At 39.5% G+C, this 22,577-nt stretch overlaps 2 protein-coding genes across 2 annotated transcripts in view; both read left to right on the top strand.

Annotated features, from left to right (window-relative positions):
• Positions 1-13,435, top strand: part of SLC12A1 (solute carrier family 12 member 1) — a 43,948-nt gene extending 30,513 nt beyond the window's left edge. The window contains exons 19-28 of the mRNA XM_081965023.1: positions 538-678; positions 3,143-3,249; positions 5,075-5,157; positions 6,337-6,480; positions 7,215-7,346; positions 8,071-8,182; positions 9,104-9,190; positions 10,571-10,706; positions 12,242-12,309; positions 12,501-13,435. Coding sequence (XP_081821149.1) covers positions 538-678; positions 3,143-3,249; positions 5,075-5,157; positions 6,337-6,480; positions 7,215-7,346; positions 8,071-8,182; positions 9,104-9,190; positions 10,571-10,706; positions 12,242-12,309; positions 12,501-12,636 — 1,146 coding nt within the window. The 3' untranslated portion in view covers positions 12,637-13,435. The remainder of the gene's footprint in view (positions 1-537; positions 679-3,142; positions 3,250-5,074; positions 5,158-6,336; positions 6,481-7,214; positions 7,347-8,070; positions 8,183-9,103; positions 9,191-10,570; positions 10,707-12,241; positions 12,310-12,500) is intronic.
• A 1,634-nt stretch (positions 13,436-15,069) lies between these two features.
• DUT (deoxyuridine triphosphatase) lies at positions 15,070-21,389 on the top strand. Its single transcript, XM_081965174.1, has 7 exons — positions 15,070-15,594; positions 16,387-16,579; positions 18,960-19,051; positions 19,158-19,202; positions 19,846-19,920; positions 20,520-20,590; positions 21,266-21,389. Exons 1-7 carry the CDS (start codon positions 15,567-15,569, stop codon positions 21,320-21,322), a joined length of 561 nt encoding a protein of 186 aa, XP_081821300.1. The 5' UTR covers positions 15,070-15,566; the 3' UTR covers positions 21,323-21,389.
• Positions 21,390-22,577: the final 1,188 nt, after the last annotated feature.

Genomic DNA, 22,577 nt, shown 5'->3' with positions numbered 1-22,577 from the left:
TTTAGAATGCCCTTTCTTTGGTTCCCATTGGCTGATATAGTCTTTTATGCAAAAACGCCATGCCTAAATCCCCAGCTTAGAGAGGCTTTCACGCAGAAATTATGAACTACGAACATTATATACTAGTTCAGAGTATAGTTCACAGTTATTTTTTTTAAAAAAAATAAAAAATAACGGTGAATACAGTACTTGGAGTCCAATTACCATTGAGCTCCTCTGCTAATCCTTCATGGTTTCACCGTTAATTAAAACTCTCCCAAAATGGAATTTTCAAAAGGGGCCTTTTCTAGTTATATCACGAAACTTAAGTGGCTCACACAGACTGAACGGGAAATGATTTGGACCAGCAAGCTTCTTTTCAAAAGATTGAATCTCTTTTTTTTAAAAAAAAATCTTTTGTGGGGATCTAATTTTTTTTCCCCCCTTGACTCACGTCGCAGCCCCTCACCGAGTCGATTCAGTTCCCTCCCTCAAAATCAGGCTATTGTGCTGGGCATAATGTGGAGCGCCTCTCTAATGCATGATCGTGTCACACAGGGCCCACGCAAGCTGTGTGTTACAGAGATGAACAGTGGCATGACAACGAAGCAGGCCTGGCTGGCGAAGAATAAAAGGAAAGCTTTTTACGCTGCGGTGGCGGCCGACAGCTTTAGAGATGGAGTCAGAAGCCTTCTTCAGGTAAGCTGTTTGAAGTGCGGCTTCCAAACAGCCTCCGGTACCCAACAATGTTGGTTTATTCCAGTGGTGGGATTCAAAAAATTTTACTACCAGTTCTGTGGGCATGGCTTGGTAGGCGTGAAGTGGCTTGGTGGGCGTGGCAGGGGAAGGATACTGCAAAATCTCCATTCCCTCCCCACTCCAGGGGAAGGATACTGCAAAATCTCCATTCCCTCCCCACTCCAGGGGAAGGATACTGCAAAATCTCCATTCCCTCCCCACTCCAGGGAAAAGATACTGCAAAATCCCCATTCTCTCCCCACTCCAGGGGAAGGATACTGCAAAATCTCCATTCCCTCTCCACTCCAGGGGAAGGATACTATAAAATCTCCATTCCCTCTCCACTCCAGGGGAAGGATACTGCAAAATCCCCATTCCCTCCCCACTCCAGGGGAAGGATACTGCAAAATCTCCATTCCCTCCCCACTCCAGGGGAAGGATACTGCAAAATCCCCATTTCCTCCCCACTCCAGGGGAAGGATACTGCAAAATCTCCATTCCCTCCCCACTCCAGGGGAAGGATACTGCAAAATCCCCATTTCCTCCCCACTCCAGGGGAAGGATACTGCAAAATCTCCATTCCCTCTCCACTCCAGGGGAAGGATACTGCAAAATCTCCATTCCCTCCCCACTCCAGGGGAAGGATACTGCAAAATCTCCATTCCCTCCCCACTCCAGGGGAAGGATACTGCAAAATCTCCATTCCCTCCCCACTCCAGGGGAAGGATACTATAAAATCTCCATTCCCTCTCCACTCCAGGGGAAGGATACTATAAAATCCTCATTTCCTCCTGATCAGCTGAGAGTCGGGAGGCAGAGAATAGATGGGGGCAGGGCCAGCCAGAGGTGGCATTTTCCGGTTCTCCAAACTATTCAAAATTTCCACTCCCGGTTCTCCAGGACTGGTCAGAACATGCTGAATACCACCTTTATTCATTAAGGTTTACATTTGGAAAGCATCATGGAAATGCAGAGAGTATCCTGGGAGCATTGCTCTTTGTATTTTAGCTTACTTCGGGAATAACTCTGGTTTGAGGCGATGGATCTATGGGGAAAAGGAATCAATTCCATATTCTAGTCCCAAAGGTGCTTTTTCAGGAGGCAACTGGACTTTTTTGGGTAATTTTTTTTTCTTTGAAGACGTTTCGCTTCTCATCCAAGAAGCTTCTTCAGCTCCGACTGGATGGTGGGAAGAAGCTTCTTGGATGAGAAGCAAAACGTCTTCAAATAAAAACAACAACAAGAAAGTCCAGTTGCCTCCTGAAAAAGCACCTTTGGGACAAACATGATCTGGATGACTGAGTATCTCTATACATTTCCATATTCTAGTGTTTCTCCCCTTGGTAGCTTGAAGATGGGTAGACTTCAATTCCCAGAATTCCCCAGCTATCATGATTTGAAGGTGTGTAGATTTTAACTTCTGGAATTCCACAGCCAGCATGGGAGTTGAAGTTCACCCACCTTCAAATTGCCAAGGTTGAGAAATGAATTCAACGAACAAGATCCTCTGTTAAACAGAGATGCTTTATAGCAACTTAAATGTCTCAGGCAATTGCCTACTACACTTATGTAATAGTACCAGTATTTTATATTGGCTCACAAAAGGTATTTTATACAGTGAAATTAACACTTCATCTTCTAACATTTCACATGGATTTCACAGGGGAAAAGAAGCTCGTTATCAGACAAGCAACCAGATGTTCTAATTGCTGTGAAATTAAACAATGAGTTTATGATCAGAGTATTAATTTGATTGCTACACATCAGATATAATGAGCGCACTAATGCTTCTGAAACAAGAGGCCTCTGTATTTTCTTTTTTTTTAAATGGCTAGGTTGTCTTTTCAATCAGAAAGCACTCACGATTTTCAGGGGGAGGGAAAATCTAAAGAAGTGAAGTGGAAGATGTGCTTGTTTTAAAAAAAAAATCCAACTATATTCAAAGAAGGTTTACTCTCAAATAAGATTGAGAGTATCTTGAATGTAGTAGCTGTCCTTTAAAAGATGTTGTGTAGCACTTGCCCAATGTTATGGCTCTTTAAACATATAAACATCTTCCTTGCTTTATATTAAGGGCACTCCTGGCATGGATTGTGTTAAAAACAACCACACAACCAGTAGCCTGAAAATTATGTTGATCTAATTTTCAGAAGTTTGATTTTTGAATCCAAAGGAATGCAAATGGATGGTATTGTAGTCAATTACATTCCTTGCCGTTTAAAAATCATTTTATAGCTGAGATGATTTTAGAACTAATCTTTGTATGTGCTGCTTGGGTACAAGCATAAAGGACACTTCCCAGATACATTTTAATCTTAATTCCCTCCAGAACATCACTGTACTCCCATATTATTTTGGCATCCCTTCTGATTTTAGATAAACCTTGCACATGCCTTGTTTTAAACATTGTATTTTACACTTGCAGGCCTCTGGTTTGGGAAGAATGAAACCTAACACTTTGGTGCTTGGGTTTAAAAAAGATTGGAGACATGCCACTGCAACGCAAGTGGAAAATTACACAGGTGCCATACAGTAAGTATGAATTTGGAAGTATACTTATTTGTATTATTTGTTTATTTTATTTTATTTATTTAGTTTGCCAAACATGTAGGACATAACAGGTATAAGTATAAACATGGACGTGAGCACATGAAATGAGTACAAATAAATGGGGACAGTAGGACAGGGATGGTAGGCACGCTGGTGCGCTTATGCATGCCCCCTTACAGACCTCTTAGGAATGGGGTGAGGTCCACAGTGGACAGTTTGAGGCTGAAGCCGTGAGGGTTAGAGGATGTAACAACGGAGTCAGGTAGAGCATTCCAGGTGTTGACCACTCTATTGCTGAAGTTATTATTTTCTGCAAATCGAGTTTGGAGCTGTTTACTTTGAGTTTGTATCTGTTGTTTGCCCATGTATTATTGAGATTGAAGCTGAAGTAGTCATTGACAGGTAGGACGTTGTAGCAGACAATTTTGTGTACCATGCTTAGGTCAGACCGTAGGTGGCGTAGCTCGAGGTTCTCCAAGCCGAAAATTTCAAGCCTGGCGGCATAAGGGATTCTATTGTGAGCAGAGGAGTGGAGTTCTCTTCTCTTGAAATACCTCTGGACCCGCTCAATTGCATTAATGTCCAATATACAGTGTGGATTCCAGGCAGACAAGCTGTATTCGAGGATTGGTCTGGCAAAGGTTTTGTATGCCCTTGTTAGCAATACAGTGTTACCGGAGAAAAAGCTTTGCAAAATTAGGTTAACAACTCTTAATGCCTTTTTGGCAATGCTGTTACAGTGAGCTCTGGGGCTTACATCTTTTGAGATGAGTACTCCAAGGTCCTTGACAGAGTGATATTATGCTGATAGGAATTAGAAGCATCTGTAAACAGCTTGGTTTTTTTTTAAAGAAAAGGGCTGATAATTACAAAATTATTTTTGAACTTGCAATTCAAGATTCCAAACATCTTGAAGACGAAAATGGTTATTATTTCTTTCTATGCTCATGTTTCACTGGAGAAGAGCCTAATACTGGGAACGGTTGAGGGCAAAAGAAGAAGGGGACAACAGAGAATGAGGTGGCTGGATGGAGTCACTGAAGCAGTCGGCATGAGCTTAAATGGACTCCAAAGATTGGTAGAGGACAGGAAGGCCTGGGGGAACATTGTCCATGGGGTTGTGATGGGTCGGACACGACTTCGCAACTAACAACAACAAAGCTCATGAAATGAAATAATGCTTGTATGCAAGAAAAGACTACAGTTCTAGAGATGTGCAGAGTTTGAAAATGATTTAGGAATATTTCCAATTTCTTGAAACAGTACCTTGCATTACATCATTAAGGCAGCCAGTACTTTTCCAGACTTCCTTGCAGGTTCAAAGTATGACTTTGTAAACATTTTTGAAGCAGACACTGCCTGCATTATTTTTATTGTCATGTTATAAGTTTGATTCAAGTCAGTGGTGGGATTCAAAATTTTTTACTACCGGTTCTGTGGCCGTGGCTTGGTGGGTATGGCAGGGGAAGGATACTGTAAAATCTCCATTCCTTCTTGACTCTAGGGGAAGGTTACTGCAAAATCCCCATCTCCCCTCAATCAGCTGGGACTCAGGAGGCAGAGAATAGATGGCCAGTCAGAGGTGGTATTTGCCAGTTCTCTGAACCACTCAAAATTTCCACTATTGGTTCTTCAGAACTGGTCAGAACCTGGTGAATACCACCTTGATTCAAGTTAAAGTTTACTTAACAATCATGGCTTTATAGTAAATGCTATAGTAAATAGTAGTAAATAGTAAATACAATTTGAATGCAGGTATATCAATACCTTTAAAATAAGTTTTATTTTAATGTAAACTTTATTCCAGCGATGCATTCGACTTTGAATTTGGCGTGATAATTGTTCGAACGAGCCAAGGGTTTGATATATCGCAAGTCCTCCAGGTTCAAGGTATGTCCATTTCAGGCCATTCCTTATGTTAGTTATGTTTTCTGGGAACAAAAATATTTTCCTAATAATTTCTAAACACGTAGGATACACATTTCTTCCTTGAAAAGGATGGCGGAGGAATTCTGAGAGTGGAAATCCAGACATCTTAACATTGCCAAGTTTGAAATAGTTCTGATATAGTTGGTAGAGAATGCAATTCTGCTAATAGGTAGAAGCAGAATGCCACTAATAGTGTGTGAGCTGCTGTAGTTGCCAGTTAATTTTCTGGCTCCCTCCGAAGAGCTGGTCATAACCTTTACGTCTTGATTCCCTCTACTATTGGACATGCTAGCCGAGGAATTATGTGCAATCCGTTATTTGGCAAACATATCCCCATCGCTATCTTGTCCTTTCAGCAGCTGGTTTGAAAAAAAAAAACGATTATCAGGAGGAATTAAATGGGGGAAGGGGGAACAGCAAAATGAAACTTCGCCTATGGAATAGGTCATCTTATATGCTGTTCTTGCTTTAAAATGTTTAAATAGAATTTGACTTTTACCAAATGTACGAAGAATAAGATTTCTACTTCGGATATGTCAAACCTTAGCTAAAGGGAAACCAGAATTCATAAACTATTTTCAAGCTAAAGTTCCCAGTTGAGGTTTATTAACAAAAAAATAAAATGTACCTAAGGCAAATCCAGATCTTCAGGCAAAACATAATTAGACAAACTCAAGCCTATTCTTAATGCCATGTAGAGACCAGGCTATTAAGTATGTATTTATGACTTTGTTTTTGCTTAAAATCAATGTTTGATGTAGCTGTCATAAAAAAATTACAACCCTCTGCTGCCACCTGCTGTCATTTCTGAGTGTGTCCACACAATTGATATTCCCACTGTTGCCAAAATACCATGAAACAAACTGCAGAAGTCAATTATTTGTGCCCGGTGCATGCATGTTTTCAATCTAAAAATGCATTTATGGATGTCTTGAGGCAGAAATTCATTATAGAATTTAAAAAATGCTGAAGAAGCAGTGGCGTCTTCATTCGAGGGTGTCTGACAGGAGGGAATCATTAACAGGCAGAAAGGAAAGAGAAAAGCTGATATCATTGATAGAACAGTAATTGAGTCCTATCCTTGTTTTTCTTGGACAATTCCTAAATAGTCACCCCACCGGTTTTTCTTTTGGTTAACAGGGGAGCTGAAGAAGATGGAGCAGGAGAGGCAAGCCCTGGAAGCAGCTCTTAAAGATAACGAATTTGAAGAACAAAATTATGGCCTCCGTAGATTCTTTAGAAGAGCCACAAAGCTCCATTTTACAAAGACGATGCCCCCAAAAGGTATACGCTTAAAAATAATGCGTGCATTAAGACCTGCTTTTTTTCCCCGAGGAGCTGCTTCGAGAACAGACTGCCATTCAAAGTCACATTCGTCTATTATAACAAAATCAACAATATTCTAGAAGCAACTTAAAAAGCAGATTGATGGAAACCCAAAGCTGTCATAGATGATCAAAGAAGAGGAAACAGTTCAGCAAAAAAAAAAAAATAAAATAAATACAGATTTGCAAATTTTATGCACATTGGTGATGTGATGTTTTCATAGAGAAGCAAACTGGGAAATATTGGTTGTAGTAATAAGTTGGAAGAAATAGATACTAGTAAGGTAGAGAAGAATAATAGTATTAGTCTTCGTAAATAGTAATACAGTCTTAGTAAATTATTTGACAGTGTTGTGGGAATTAGTTGTTAAGCAGAGTGATGGCATTCAGGAAAAATGTGTCATTATGTCTAGTTGTTCTGGCTTGCAGTGCCCTATAGTGTCGTTTTGAGGGTAGGAGTTGCAACAATTTATGTCCAGGATGTGAGGGGTCTGTAGATATTTTCACAGCCCTCTTTTTGACTCGTGTAGTAGACAGATCCTCAATGGAAGGCAGGTTGATAGCCATTGTTTTTTCTGCAGCTCTAATTATCCATTGAAGTCTATAGCAATATTCAGCATTATTTACACAACCGAAACAAAAGATGTCTACACTATTATTAAAGCTAACTTATCAGCTAGTGTCTCATTTCAGATTGCAACGTTAGCACGATCTCTTCAGTGCACGTTGGGGAATTCAATCAACGGCTGCTTGAAGCTAGCGTTCAGTTTAAAAAGAAGCAAGGAAAAGGTTCCATTGATGTGTGGTGGCTGTTTGATGATGGAGGTAAGCCCCCAAAAGACCACCACCCACCTTAGGTACCAGGATCATGCAAAATCTTACAACCCTACGTAGGGACCAGGACGGGGGTGGGATTCAAAAAATTTAGCAACCGGTTCTCTGCCCACTTGCTGGGTGGGTGTGGCCATGGTGGGTGTGGCCTACTTGGCCTCCTGCACCAAGGCGAGGGGGTATTTTTACCCTCCCCAGGCTCCAGAGGCCTTCCTTGAGCCTCTGGGAGGGTGAAAACTGCCTCCCCGGGCTCCGGAGACCCTCTGGAGGCTGGAAATGGGCTCGTTTCCAGAACTTCTGGGAGGCCTTTTCTTCACCCTCCCAGAGCCTCCGCGTGGACCCTGCACTTACCTGGCATCCAAAACGGTCCACGTGGGAGGGGCAGGGTGGGGTAGGCGGGGCCAACCAGTCTTTGCAACTACCGGTTCAGCGAACCAGATGTAAAATTAGCATTCGGTTCGCCCGAACCGGTCAGAACCAGCTGAATCCCACCATCCTGTACCAGGATCATGTAAGATTTTACAACCCTTATGTGAGATGTGCAAAACAAATAACCAAAAAATGTAATTAAAAAAAAACATTTTTAAAGTCAACGACCATCCATTTCAATATTTGTGTGTGTGTGTGTGTGTGTGTATACTTTCCTCTTAATTATGCAGTGTTCTGACTTGCTTCGCTGCTGTGAATGTATAACTTGGATCTAAATTTTTTCACCTAGGGTTAATCCTCCTAATTCCCTACATTCTGACACTCCGGAAAAAGTGGAAGGATTGCAAACTGAAGATCTTTACTGGTGGAAAAGTTACTCGCCTTGAAGAAGAAAAGTTGATGTAAGAAAATCCATCTCCTTATGCTGAGAATAAAACTTTACTGCTTCTTTGTCAGGCTCCAAAAAGCAAGGCATTTTGTGATTCTTCCAAGCAGATTGCGTGATTGTTCCTTATCTGAAGACAGAATCTTGATGAACTCATATATGCTACTACTACCCCCATAAAGGAATTATTAGGGAGGTGACATCTACACCCTCTTTCTCTTACACAAACTATCTGAACAAAGTTGCATCTTGTTCCTCTGGAATGCAGAACCTTTCCTCCTGGGATTCCGGAGTAAATTCTGTCACATTTCCAAAACTATTTGCATATATAGGAGGAAATGAAGAAAATGATGTAGGCCAGTGATTCTCAACCTGTGAGTCGGGACCCCTTTGGGGGTTGAACGACCCTTTCACAGGGGTTGCCTAAGACCATTGGAAAACACATATTTTTGATGGTCTTAGGAACCGAGACACCAATTTTATGGTTGGGGGTCACCACAACATGAGGAACTGTATTAAAGGGTCGCGGCACTGGGAAGGTTGAGAACCACTGATGTAGGCAAAGCGGCTTGAAATATCTAAAGCACTGGGTAACCATTAGGTAATAGAAGTAAAACTTGGTTAGCTTATTTTATTGCAGAATTCCTTTTTAGAAACTTTCATTGTCCATGTTTCGGCTCCATGCCTTGCTAAAAAGTATTCTGGATTCTCTTTTATGTAGGCAGACAGAATGTGGTCTTGCAAGAACTGCATTTTATATAGCAGACTGCAATCTTAGCGCACTAATTTAATTCACTGTAAAAAAGTTGCATTTTGCAATCCAGTGCAAAAGATTATCTAGCAAAATATTGCATCCCATGCATACTAACTATAAGGTATCACAAGTCAAGCTTTCTGAATTTTGGAATTACAACATATTCCCTTTTTAATTTTTCAGGATGGCTTCACTATTAAGTAAGTTCAGAATAAAATTTGCCGACATTAATATAATTGGAGACATCAACATGAAACCCAATAAAGAGAGGTAAGCTTCAGCAAGAAGTGCAATTTTTTTTAAAAGGGAACATATAAAAATGGAATATGTAAAATCTGCTCATGTTTAAGTCTTATTTTTCCATTTAGGGAAAAAAATACCAAGCTAAATCATGGGTATTCATTCTATTATTGCAGAGAAGGTAGAAAACTGCCAAAGAAAAAATGATTTTTAAGGTAATATTTGAATAGCTGGGCGTTCCTGAAGCAGGCAATGTCAGGCAACCATTGACATCCACTTTCTTTTAAAGGATAATATGCTTATTACCTAAATAACTATAATCTGTTTTATTTCATTTGTACACACACGCATACACACAAAATAACTTTAACCACTTTTGTTCTGTGAGGTCATTTTGAGGAATTGAAAGATACTTTATTCTGTCTTGAACTGTGGCTAATCATATGGCTATAAAGGCTATAATTTGTTTAGAAAATGCTAAGTGAATGCCGGAATTGTAGTTTATTATCCCAAATACAAGGGTAAGTGCATGATTTGAATCCCGCCTGGCTATATTTCTGAGACTTTTCAGAGGCTTAAATATGCCACCAAAGGGCACTTTATCAGAAATCAAGGTAGAGTGCAAGTTAAAATCTATTGTATCACATTCAAGTCTTTCTAATGCCATTATTTAGAATGTCTATACGAACTTAGTATTAGTTGTCTAGATCAGGGGTCACCAACCACGAAATTCATAATTTTAAATCCCGTGAACCAGTAATATGTTTTTTTTAAAAGATAAATAGTATTTAATACAATATAAAAATGCAAATAATTTTTCTGCGGACCACCAAAATGTTCTCATGGACCCCCAGTGGCCCACGGACCACCAGTTGGTGACCTCTGGATTAGATGTAGCCAATTTATTTCAATGTTAAATTTATTGGAACTAATTTCCAGAGATATCTATGTTACGTTTAACAAAGAAACGTAAGTGTGGCACCTTTGTTTTTATATGAAATAATTCCACTTATGTTCAATGGAATGGAGTTTGAATCTTACAATTAACAGCAATAAAAAAATAAATAAAGCTAGAGTTATGGTATAATGCAAGCAGACATTTTCCCAAAAAAAAGTCCCGTTTCTTGCGTACGCAACTATGAATATATTCTGCAGTACTGTGAAATATTATGTATAACTTTATAATAAATCCAATATGGAATATGAAATGCAATGACAAAGATAAACTTGAGAAAGTGTTACTGTGCTGCAATGGCTATGCCCACGCTTAAAACCTGATAAATACAGTTTAAAGATTTTTATAGAATTCAGCTATCATTCCACAGCCAAAACCTTGTCCGATCTTAAGAATATCTGTAAAATGAAGAGTTAGAGGCCTGCTGTGAAGTCTCTTTATAATTTCTGTTCCAGCTGGAAATTCTTTGAAGAGATGATTGAACCATACCGCCTTCATGAAAGCTGCAAAGCTTTAACAACTGCTGAGAAATTAAAGAGAGAAGCACCATGGAAAATCACTGATGCAGAACTGGAAGCATTCAAGGAAAAGGTAACCAGCCATACCTTTTAGTTACCTTTGACACTGTAAAGGAGCTATTTGAGAGAGAAGACAGGGCAGATAGATTAGAGGGGGAAATCCATAATATCCATGGCTTATATCGCCTGCTCTTTCTAACCAAATTTTACGCATAATCGTTTTAAAGCAATAATTTTGATCGAGATTATTCGCTTTAATAACACAAGAAACGCTTTTACTTGGAGAGAGCTTTTTATTTGGCAGAAACTTTACTTCAAACCTTTAGAGCAGTGTTTCTCAAATCCTGGCAGTTTAGATGGGTGAATTTCAACTCCCAAAATTCCTCGGCCAGCCTTCTGGGAGGTGAACTCCACCCATGTTCAAGCTGCCAAGGATGAGGAACACTTAACTTAGAAGAGAAGGCAGTATTTATTTAATTGCCCTGTAGCCTATGCTTCCCGAAATCTGTACAAGTAGTCCAGTGGTAAGATTCAAAAAAAATTTACTACCGGTTCTGTGGACATGGCTTGATGGACATGTGGTGGGCGTGGCAGGGGAAGGATACTGCAAAATCTCCATTCCCTCCCAATCAGCTGGGACTCAGGAAGCAGAGAATAGATGGGGGTGGGGCCAGCCAGAGGTGGTATTTGCTGGTTCTCCAAACTACTCAAAATTTCTGCTACCGGTTTGCCAGAACTGGTCACAATGTGCTGAAGACCACCTCTGAAGTAGTCCTCATTTAACAATCATAACTGGGACCGGAATTTCCACCACTAACGTATGTGATCCTTAGATCAGGACCACTTAGCAACAATTTCTGTGGTCCTTGTTCCTCATTAGAACTGAGTCTCCTGGTTTCTAGGCCAGCACCTGAACAATTACCCCAACTGGGATTCACTCTTCAGGTGGTGGATGTGGAGAACATCCAATATAAGAGACACATAATCCAGTACTGAATTCTGCAACAATTTCTGTCATCCCACATCAAAGCGTTTGCGGAAAACATTAACTCTGAATCTTTTCTTTGCAATGCTCAAACTCCAGTAGTGAATGTTAATTTGGGATATATATTAGCTGAATGGGACCAGTACATGTGACACTTAAGCTTCATTGTATATTCTCTCAATGATGAAGGATAGCATTGTCTGGGATAGTTGTTAGAGTAGGATCAGAGTAGGAATCAGTAGGATCATTGATCTGAGTGCAAGACTAAGTGTACATTTTTTAAAATCCTTCCAACTCTTAATTTCTTTAAATAAATTTATGTTCATAATTATTATATTCCGTAGCTATGAGTATTTCATTAAAGAGGTAAGATTAATATGGATTCATATTGATTTAATCAGAGAAAATAATTATCCAACAAAGCTGTTTCTTGCTTCCAATTTGCAAGTTACGTACTTCAATTTGCAAAAATCATAGCAATCAATAGATTTATCCAAAGACAGGCAGAATTGTACAGGAACTTATTTCAAAGTTATTCATAAAGAAGGATGTCTGGAATGTATTTTGACTCAGGATGATAGAAAAAATAATTTCTAATGTAATCAACTTTTGATTTTAAACAGAGTTACCGCCAGGTCCGTTTGAATGAACTCTTACAGGAGCACTCTCGAGCTGCTAATCTAATTATTGTGTAAGTTATATATTTTTAATTTGTTGTCCCTACTGAGACTTTGGGGCATGATTGTAAATTGAAATACAGTTATCTACAGTCCAAATTAGTTTTCTGTAGCTGTTTGTTTCCATCTGGTAATGCTATCCAAGGAGACTATTTATATACAAACAATGAGTATTACTAATACTTCCTCCTATTCAACTCAACAGGAGCCTACCAGTGGCAAGAAAAGGAATTATATCGGATTACCTCTACATGGCTTGGCTGGAAATCCTCTCCAAAAACCTACCTCCAGTTTTGCTCATTCGAGGCAACCACAAAAATGTATTAACGTTTTACTCATAACTTCCCCCCTGAAGTCCATTACATGCATTCTGGACATAGCAATGGACTTAATATATCCAATAAGACTCCCAACAGGATATTTTGCTATCAGCATCTCAGAGTAAAAAACAAATCGTATCTCCAAAAAGGAGAGAAGAAATGAAAAACCAGGATTGACAGCGTAAGGTAAAATGGAAGAGAGTAACTTGGAAGGAAAAATATCTGCATTCCACATTTGAAATCCCTCTTTAAAAGTCTAGATTTTATCACAAAATCCCCTTGATGTCAGAATATACACTAACTTCCATTCCTATTATGAACACATTAGATTTAAGTACTCTGTGGTCCAGAGTACCATAAAACTTAGTTATGCAAAAACTTCCATTATCCCCCAAAGAATCCAAAATGTCTGATTTCCTGTTCAATGCTATACCTGCTTACATAACTTCAAAGATTTTGTTCCATAAATAAATCTGGTTGTAATTTTTTTTAATTCATGACAGTGAAACAGGGGAGCAAAATGTCATGATTTATAAGGCATAACATATAATTTCAAAATATCACTTCAAGATAAGCTGGAATCATATTCAATCAACACTTAAGAAAACTTTGGAAGCAAAAACATGTGTACTAACCTAATTTTTTTTAAAAATCAGTGACATTGATTTCTTTAGAACTATAAATGAAAGTAAACTAGCATAGTGTCTTGGCATAACTTAAGAAATTATTTTTAATAAATTTTAATCTTTGTCTGACTGGTAAGAATATTTGAACTTGTATATTAATTTAATGTTAACAATAAAAATGAATCAAAGGTTTATCCTCACTGCATACTTTGATTTATTGATTTCTTTTGTTTCCATGTGGAAAAAAATCAGAGGCATCTTTATTAAATTTGTTGCAACACAAGCTGCACCAATCATTAGAAAAACTAACACATTCATCACAAATTTGTGTGCGCTAAAATTCCTATTATCCAAAGCATCATAAACTGGCAACAAAAATATATGGTTTTGTCATAATTCAAGTGATAAATATTACCAGCCATTCATAACATTTGGCACACAATGATCTTAGTTAGCTTTCATGTAAATAATCAGAGATTTTTTGAATTTTGATTAGGCATATTTTATTAGATAAGATTTGTGTTACTGATACAGCATCACCAAACAATATTAGTTTTGTTTAGCATTCTTGGGAGCAGAAACTATTGACTTTGTAATAAGAGACAGGCATGGATATAAATCCATTTATTCTTCTTGAAAAAAAGCTCAGCATAATATACAGGATTGTTGGCGTAATCAAAATCAAAATCATCAAAGGATATTTAACTAGTTTTGGGGGAAGTAGCGAGAGAAAGTATTGACAAAAGACCTCAGAATTCAAAATGAGACAGCACATGGGAAACAAGTATTATTTTAATCAACCTTTCTCGACCCAGTAGAACTGGAGTTCCAAGAATTATCGGGCAAGTCATAATTCAACATTTTGAAATTGCCTATTGCAAGATACAAAGTTAGGAATTCATAGTTTGCTGGCATGAACATAAGTGTTTATTTCTGTGTACTGCTAGCGGTTTTTTTTTAAAAAGGTAGACACAAATTCATACAGGGTAGCTCAGCCAATACTGTAATACAATTTTGCAATTTTGCAATTTTGCCAGACTGATATGGGAGCCCACTGCATTTCCCCCCAAATGCCTTTGGGTTTGTTAGATTCCCCTCTCTCTCCTACATCCATAGCCTATCCAGGACAGCCATAACCATGGCATGCCCATATCAGCTTCTAAAACCAACCAAGGCTGGTGAAGAGGCTCAAGATAAAAGAAGCCTCCAACTGAGATGTTTGAATGTTTAAACATTGGAAATTCAAATGATGCCTTGGTCATGGGTGCCTTATATTGTTTAGGGAGACTGACTTTTTTTAAAAAAATGATTTCTCCAAACTTGAAAAAGGAGAAGATTGATCTTCCAGAAATCTATTAAAACATGGTTTTTCCAGCAGGCTTGAGGATCCCATAGAAATAGGGATCTACCCAGAGACATCTTGTAGGGGAGATAGTCAGCATAAAAGTTTAATAAATAACATTTAAAAGGGGCCCCCACAAGGTTACACAGGGTGTAGGATGGTGGTCCATTGATTGTATTTTTGTTATATTTGCATCTGTTTTAATGGCAGTCATTAAATGATTAGAATAGAATAGAATACTTTATTGGCCAAGTGTGATTGGACACACAAGGAATTTGTCTTTGGTGCATATGCTCTCAGTGTACATAAAAGATACATTGTCACTAATCATAGGATACACCACTTAATGATAATCATAGGGTACAAATATGCAATCAAATCATACTAGGAAACCATCAATATAAATCGTAAGGATACAAGCAACAAAGTTACAGTCTACCGTATAAATTTGACTGATAAATGACCAAACACATACCTACATATAAGGGTTGCCTGCCTAAGCAGGGGGTTGGACTAGAAGTCCTCCAAGGTCCCTTCCAACTCTGATCTATAACTATAACTATAACATACTATCCTATCCTATCCCCGAGGTCTCTGGGCAGATCAGGGTGGTTCGTTCCTAGTCCTCCATTCATGGCACTAAAGCCAATTAGGCTCATTAATCCCCATTTAGGGAATCCCACCTAAAAGGGCCTGGGTTCTGGTTTCTCCCAAGGCAAAGTCACCTCCGGGAAGCCAAGCGAGGCCTCTGCTCCCCCCCCCCGGTCCCTTTAGCCAAACGCGGGTTAAAAGATGTCTCGTGTAAATGCAGCCTTCCTGACTTCTCCCGACCCCTGGTCGAGGAGGGTGGAGGGAGACAAGGCTGCCATCTTAGCCTCCTCCCGGTCTACCAGAGACAACGACGCTTTTTGCCCCCTCTCTGCGGTCCCGGAAGCAAAAAGAGCGAGCAAGACGAGACCGAAAAAGACCTTTCAGGCGCCGCCATGGCTCCCCTGCGCTCCCTCAAGCACAGTAAGCACAAACCTTTAATCCCCCCCTCCTCTGGGGAAGGTGGACTCGCCCATAGAGTTGTACGGCTCTCTGGCCTTGCAGAGCCGTTGGGCAAAACCATTCCTATACGCGGGGGGGGGATCGGGTTCATCCTAAAAGGAGACGACAGGGTAATCGGTAGCTCACTTAAAACAGCCTCATTCTTGTGTTTTCTTGCCTCCCGCAAGAAAAGCCGCCGCCATTTTATTTACCTGAATGAAATTTAGCAAGACAAGCCCCCTCAGTCGGGATGAGGGAGGCCGAAACGGGCCCGTCCACCCCGAACCCCCTTTACACACAAACCAGGCAGTTTTGGCTACCGTGGAATAGGCAGGAAAAAACCGCCCAAATCCGAAGCGAAATTCACTTTCCCCCCTCCCTTTTTTTTTCTTTTTTTTTGCCCCGTTAAGAATATCCCGATTCGGACCACGACGGCGGTCGCCGACTTCATTTTGTTTCTTCTTCTTACACTGACAGGCAGGCGAAATCCCGCCTCCGCCTCGCGCCCATTGGCTACCAAACTTGGCAACTTTAAGACTTGTGGACTTCAACTCCCAGATGACTGGAGAATTCTGGGAGTTAAAGTCCACAAGCCTTTAAAGTTGCCAGGGTTTGAAGACCTCTGGTCCTCGCGCGCCCATTGGCCGTTGATGCCGCGCGCGCGCCCGCCCATTGGCCGTTGGTGCCGCAGGCGGGACCCGTTCGGGATTTTTTTTTTTTAAAAAAGCGCGGGCTTTCGGAGCATCCCGTTGTCTTCTTTTTCCCTCCCCTCAGAATTGACCGCCTTTTTTCGCGCTGTCGACATGCCAGTCTCCAGAGAAATCCCCGGGGAACCTTCCAGCGCCAGGCAGGTGACAATTCCCAACGGGGACACGCCTCATCAGAGCCTGCGCTTCGTCAAGCTGACGGGAAACGCCGTTGCGCCTTCCAAAGGATCTTCCCGGGCGGCGGGCTACGATTTGTACAGGTAAGAAAGGAGAGGGTCTTCTGTGGAGGTTTGTCAATCGTCCACTCCGTGGTTGTCCCAAAATAGTTGTAGTAGTTGTTATTTTTTCCCCAAAAAAGGCAGCTGGATTTCCTTGGCGTTTTCTTTTAAAATGTTTCGCTTCAAATCCAAGACGTTTCTTCAGATGAACTGAGGAAGCTTCTTAGAATAGAATAAGAATAGAATAGAATAGAATAGCAGGGTTGGAAGGGACCTTGGAGGTCTTCTAGTCCAACCCCCTGCCTAGGCAGGAAACCCTATACCGTTCCAGACAAATGGCTATCCAACATCTTCTTAAAGACTTCCAGTGTTGGGGCATTCACAACTTCTGGAGGCAACTTCTGTTCCACTGATTGATTGTTCTAACTGTCAGGAAATTTCTCCTTAGTTCTAAGTTGCTTCTCTCCTTGATTAGTTTCCACCCATTGCTTCTTGTCCTCCCTTCAGGTGCTTTGGAGAATAGCTTGACTCCCTCTTCTTTGTGGCAACCCCTGAGATATTGGAACACTGCTATCATGTCTCCCCTAGTCCTTTTTTCTCTTAAGCTAAACATACCCAGTTCCTGCAACCGTTCTTCCTATGTTTTAGTCTCCAGTCCCCTAATCATCTTTGTTGCTCTTCTCTGCACTCTTTCTAGAGTCTCCACATCTTTTCTACTTCGTGGCGACCAAAACTGAATGCAGGATTCCAAGTGTGGCCTTACCAAGGCTGTATAAAGTGGTATTAACCCTTCACGTGATCTTGATTCTATCCCTCTGTTTATGAAGTCTAGAACTTTGTTGGCTTTTTGGCAGCTGCTGCACACTGCTGGCTCCTATTTAAATGGTTGTCCACTAGGACTCCAAGATCCCTCTCACAGTTACTACTATTGAGCGAGGTACCACCTATACTGTCCCTGTGCATTTTGTTTTTCTTGCCTAAGTGTAGAGCCTTACTCTTCACCATTGAATTTCATTTTATTAGATAGAGCCCAATGTCCAAGTCCCAAAGGTAGAGTGAAATTGCCTTCATTGCATTTTAACTTCCCTGAGGTTGGTGGGAGGAGCTGCTGGGTGTGCGGGGGGGGGGGAGTCTGAGAGAGAGTATAGAGGACGAAGCGAAACGTTTTCAAAGAAAATCCAGCTGCCTTTTGGAGAAAAAAAAAACCCCACATTTGATTGAGACAATTTGAGGAACAGGGTGGTCTCCTTACAGCTTGAATCCGATCTTTAATCAAAGAATTAGCAATTGCGGCATTGCTCTTTTTAATGATGGGCTGTCTATGTGTGAAATGGGCAGCTATAATGAAAGTGAATAATATTGTTGAGCAGTTGGTCTTTCAGGCGGTTTTTTTCAGAGTATTCTGCGCTAACCTATAAAGTACATTTTTCTTCCAAGACTACTGGTCCAATGAAACAATAATTCATTCATTTGAATCCAAGATCAACCTGTAACTAGTAGTCCTCGCTTAACAATCTCAAATTGGGACCAGCAGCTCTGATGCTAAGCAATGGCGTTGTTAAATGAGACATGTGACGGCAGGGACAGAGTTTACTATTTTAGTGCCGACTTCTCCATTGATTTTCCTTGTTGGAAGCCAGTTGCGAGCCTGCAAATGGCAATCGTGCAGCTGTGGACCAATACAACAATCATACATTCGCATCAACTGCAAAGTGCATGAATGTCAATTGTGACGGCAGGGACACAATTGTACAGGTGGTCCTCAACTTACAAGCATTAGTTTAGCGACCGTTCAAAGTTACAGCGGCACTGAAAAATATGACTTAGGACCATTTGTCACACTTACAACCTTTGCAGCATCCCTGTGGTCACGTGATCAAAATCCAGACCCTTGGCAAACTGTCTCATATTTAATGACGGTGTCTGGGAATCATGTGACCTGCTTTTGGGACCTTCTGACAAGCAAAATCAATGGGAAAGCCAGATTTACTTAACTAAGTTACTAACTTAACTGGTGCAGTGGTTAGAATGCTGACTGCAATTTGGCAGTTTGAATCTCACCAAGCTCAAGGTTGATTCGTCCTTCCGAGGTCGGTCAGATTGTTGGGGGCAATAGACTGACTTTAAACCACTTAGAGACGGCTGTAAAGCACTATGAAGGGTGTATAAGTGTAGGTGCTGTTGCAGTGATTCACTTAACCGTGGTGAGAAAGGTCATAAAATGAGACAAAGCTCACTTAACAATTGTCTTGCTTAGCAACATAGGTTTGGGCTCAATTATGGTCATAAGTCATGGAGTACCTGTGTATTAAAGTGTATAAAAAGAAGTGACTTTTGCATACAATTGGAACTTACTGATTTTTTTCTTAGATATTCATTTTTCTTTTTTGTTTGTTTGTTTGTTTGTTTGTTTGTTTGGTAGTGCATATGATTGTGAGGTCCCTGCTGTAGGGAAAGCTGTTGTGAAAACAGATATTCAGGTTGCCCTTCCTACAGGTTGCTATGGTCGAGTAGGTAAGTTGTTAAACAAAAAAATAGCAATCTTATAGGTTTGCTAAACCTTTATTCGTGAAAATTAGAAAGTGGGTCATAATTAACACTTTTTTCCTTTTCATTTAAGCTCCTCGATCTGGATTAGCTGTAAATCATTTCATTGATGTCGGTGGTGAGTAATTGTTTCTGAATGCAATTATATCAGTACATGCATTTAGCTGCTGCAGCATAAAATGCATATTACATTATTCTTAATTTAGAAAAAAATGTCCTTAGTAAAATAAATTGTCAGGCTCCAAAATGAGGTTTTGCTTATTTACATTAATTTACATATTTAATAAGATAGCAGTATTTACGTTCTGGGAATAGAAGTATTGAAAGATGAAATGTGAGCGAGTTTTCTTTATTATATAAATAAGCTCCCTATAATTTTAGTGAAGCTAAACGATGGAACATATGTTCTTTGCAATAATTTATTATCAAGTTAATTAAAGCACATCTGTTAAAGCAATTGACCGTGAACTAAGCTCTGCAGAACTATATGTTAGCAGTTGGCTAGATACATTTATCCACTGTATGTATTTATTTCAATTAAGCAGTGTTTGGAAACAAACATTTTCAAACTTTTTATTTTTAAGGAATCCTCACACTGATTTATTTGTTACTGAACTAATAAGACTAAGCCTCTACTAAGACTAAGGCTACACACACACACACACACACACACACACACACACACACACACAGAGAGAGTCTGCAAGTGAACTCAAATATACAGTGGAACATCTACACTGTTGCATTCTTTTTTTAAACAGCTGGAGTAATTGATGAGGACTACAGGGGAAACGTTGGTGTTGTATTGTTTAACTTTGGAAAGGAACCATTTCAAGGTAAAAAAAATAATAATGTTAAGCTGATACTTTCCTTAAATTTCCTGCTTTTATATTAGAATATACATGTAAAGTTATGGCAGAGCAACTGAGGGAGCTTCAGGACAATGGAAACATGTATACTGCCTTTGCAAATATAGCATTAATCAAAACTTCCCAAACTGTTCAGCTCCCCAACCTCCTTATAAAGTTTTAGATTTTTGTTTGACCTCCAAACATTTAGTATATGAAAATAAATACTACCAACAGCACTACCAATAATAGCAAAAACAATAGCACATAATCCCATTGACCCTTTCAGAATGATATAAACCACACCGGGGAACCCTGCCATAAGTAATATGTATTCAGCTGGACTTTATAAGCAGTCATCCAATCTCCAAGAGAAGAAACAAGTAATTTCCTTACATTGTCCTTAGTTTAATTGTGCAGTATTTTTCTGGCATTTTCCTTAGAATGATATAACAATCTCTTGGTAATTTTTTTTAAAATTATGTATATATATATATATATATATATATATATATATATATATATATATATATATATATATATATATATATATATATAAAGTTTTTAAATTCCTTTTTTTTTTTAAGTTAAAAAGGGTGACAGGATTGCTCAACTAATCTGTGAGCGCATCTACTATCCAGTTCTTGAAGAAGTCAAGGTAAGAAATAACTGCTAACCCAAGTATCTTACTGTTTAATAAAAAATAGGAATTTAAAGGCTTTATCTAATGTAGGGATATGGGCGAAATCTATTCGGTTCACATTTACTTCAAAATCTCAATTTTTTTGTCACTGGCCTGCAGAGTTAGTTTTCAGCAATATAACAAATTCCTTTTGAAAATAGATTAGTTATGGATGATTATAAGAAACCATGGCTGCCATTTATTGGATGTTTAGATCTATGAATATAGAGGTAGACTGTTCATTCAGTGACTATTTGAATTTACAACAACACTAAGAAAAGAGATTTACCACATTGTTGACTGAACTTGCGGCCAACACTGGGTCCCCAAAGTCACATAATTGTGGTTTGGCAACTGGTGCATACTTATGCTGTCCACAGCATCACACAGTCATTATCTGTCACCTTCATAGCAAGCTTCCAACAAGCAAAGTCAGTGGAGAAGTGGGTGGCAAGTCAGAATCACATGAGGCTATAAGTCTGGTACAGTCACCCAATGTTACACTTTACGACTGTGTCACTTAGTGACAGCAGGCAATCCCAATTGTGGTTAGTGAGGATCACAATTGGGATTTAATGTGTGCACTTTTTTGTTTTTACACTTTTTCCCCCTCTTGTCATTCAATTAAACTAATTATTTTCTATTTTTCAGGTTTTGGATGAAACAGATCGTGGCTCAGGCGGTTTTGGATCAACTGGGCAGAAATAAAGAAAACTTTTATACAGTATATTTTTGTACACCTTTTTAAAAATGTAAATAAACTTTGATAGAAAATTGTGGGATTTTTTTTTTCCTTATAAGGAAGAGGTGAATTTAAAAACACTACTGCAAGGAAAAGAATATAGATCACTACAGGCTGTGTTTACTTAGTGCTGTTGTAGGGAGAGGAATCTGCCAAAGATAACTAACTTTCAGAGACTACTTAAAACCTTACCACCACCCCCAAAGCCCTTGTTCACAGCCATAATTTTCCAATCAAATTTTAACTGGAATTGTTTTAAAAGCTAGCTACAATTAAAAAGGACACTGGGAATCAGTTTTAGGTAGTCCTCACTTAATATCCACATTCCATGACTGAGGTTAAAACTACAGAACGAGGAAGGCTTACAACCGGTCTTTAATTGTTGGTGTCACACTGTCCCTACACTTTCATGGTCTCAATTTGGGCACTCGGCAACCCAATGACGTTTCAGTGTCCCGCAGCCAAATGTGAAAATATGTCTGGTTAACTGAGTTGTATGGAGTCCACACAGCATTCAAGTACAGTACTAGAGATCCTATTTCAAGCTGCGATCCTGGTCTGGCAAGACCATAGTAAAACTCGAAAATTGCTGCTGCATTAATGTGACACAACTTAATCAGGTTTGATCTAATTCTACTTGTTATAAACAAAATTTAAACTGGCACCGGAACCCTGTTTTTCAGCCACTAAAATTCTTACGTGTTTCTTCTCTCTGCAAATATTTATACAAATGCTTAAGCTTACTAAAAATCACAAGAGCAAGAAGCTCACTACCTTAAAGCCAAAAAGTTGATCAGGCAAGCATGTGACGTGCCCAACGTTCAATACTGCATGACCCTTTTTGTGTCCTGTCAAATATATTGAACCAAAGATAAAATTGTTAATAATTGAGGGGCGAAGGATTACAATCATTTCCACTTTAGCAAATAAGCCACTAGATGGCACTTGAAAATAGCCTTTTCCTACTTTCCCCCCCTAAAAAAATGCCTAGGTCTGTAACTAATCAATGTCCTTCCCATGAGATTATGTTGGTGGAAAGCAACACAGCAATGCTTGAGAGAAAGCTGGCAAAAGGATGTCATGCCATGGAGAGAAACCGAATCTACAAGTGAAAAGATTTTGGAAGACTGGCCTGTTTGCACAATTGTTCCTGGCTTACAAATACCAAAAGGAAAAAAAGGAAAAACCTTTCCCCAGCATGGTTTTTCAACAAGAATGGAA

The sequence above is a fragment of the Natrix helvetica genome (assembly GCF_964273705.1).
Source record: "Natrix helvetica genome assembly, chromosome: 12".
Lineage (NCBI taxonomy): Eukaryota > Metazoa > Chordata > Lepidosauria > Squamata > Natricidae > Natrix > Natrix helvetica.
The sequence above is the reverse complement of the archived record's forward strand: the minus strand, read 5'-3'. Positions and strand labels throughout refer to the sequence as shown.

What these genes read in the sequence shown, in the direction of transcription:
- DUT (XM_081965174.1), top strand. Translation starts at nt 15,567, where the DNA reads ATGGCTCCCCTGCGCTCCCTCAAGCACA. An exon ending in TGGAAAGGAACCATTTCAAG is followed by an intron (nt 19,921 to 20,519) that starts GTAAAAAAAATA and finishes TTTTTTTTTAAG; the next exon opens with TTAAAAAGGGTGACAGGATT. An exon ending in CAGTTCTTGAAGAAGTCAAG is followed by an intron (nt 20,591 to 21,265) that starts GTAAGAAATAAC and finishes TCTATTTTTCAG; the next exon opens with GTTTTGGATGAAACAGATCG.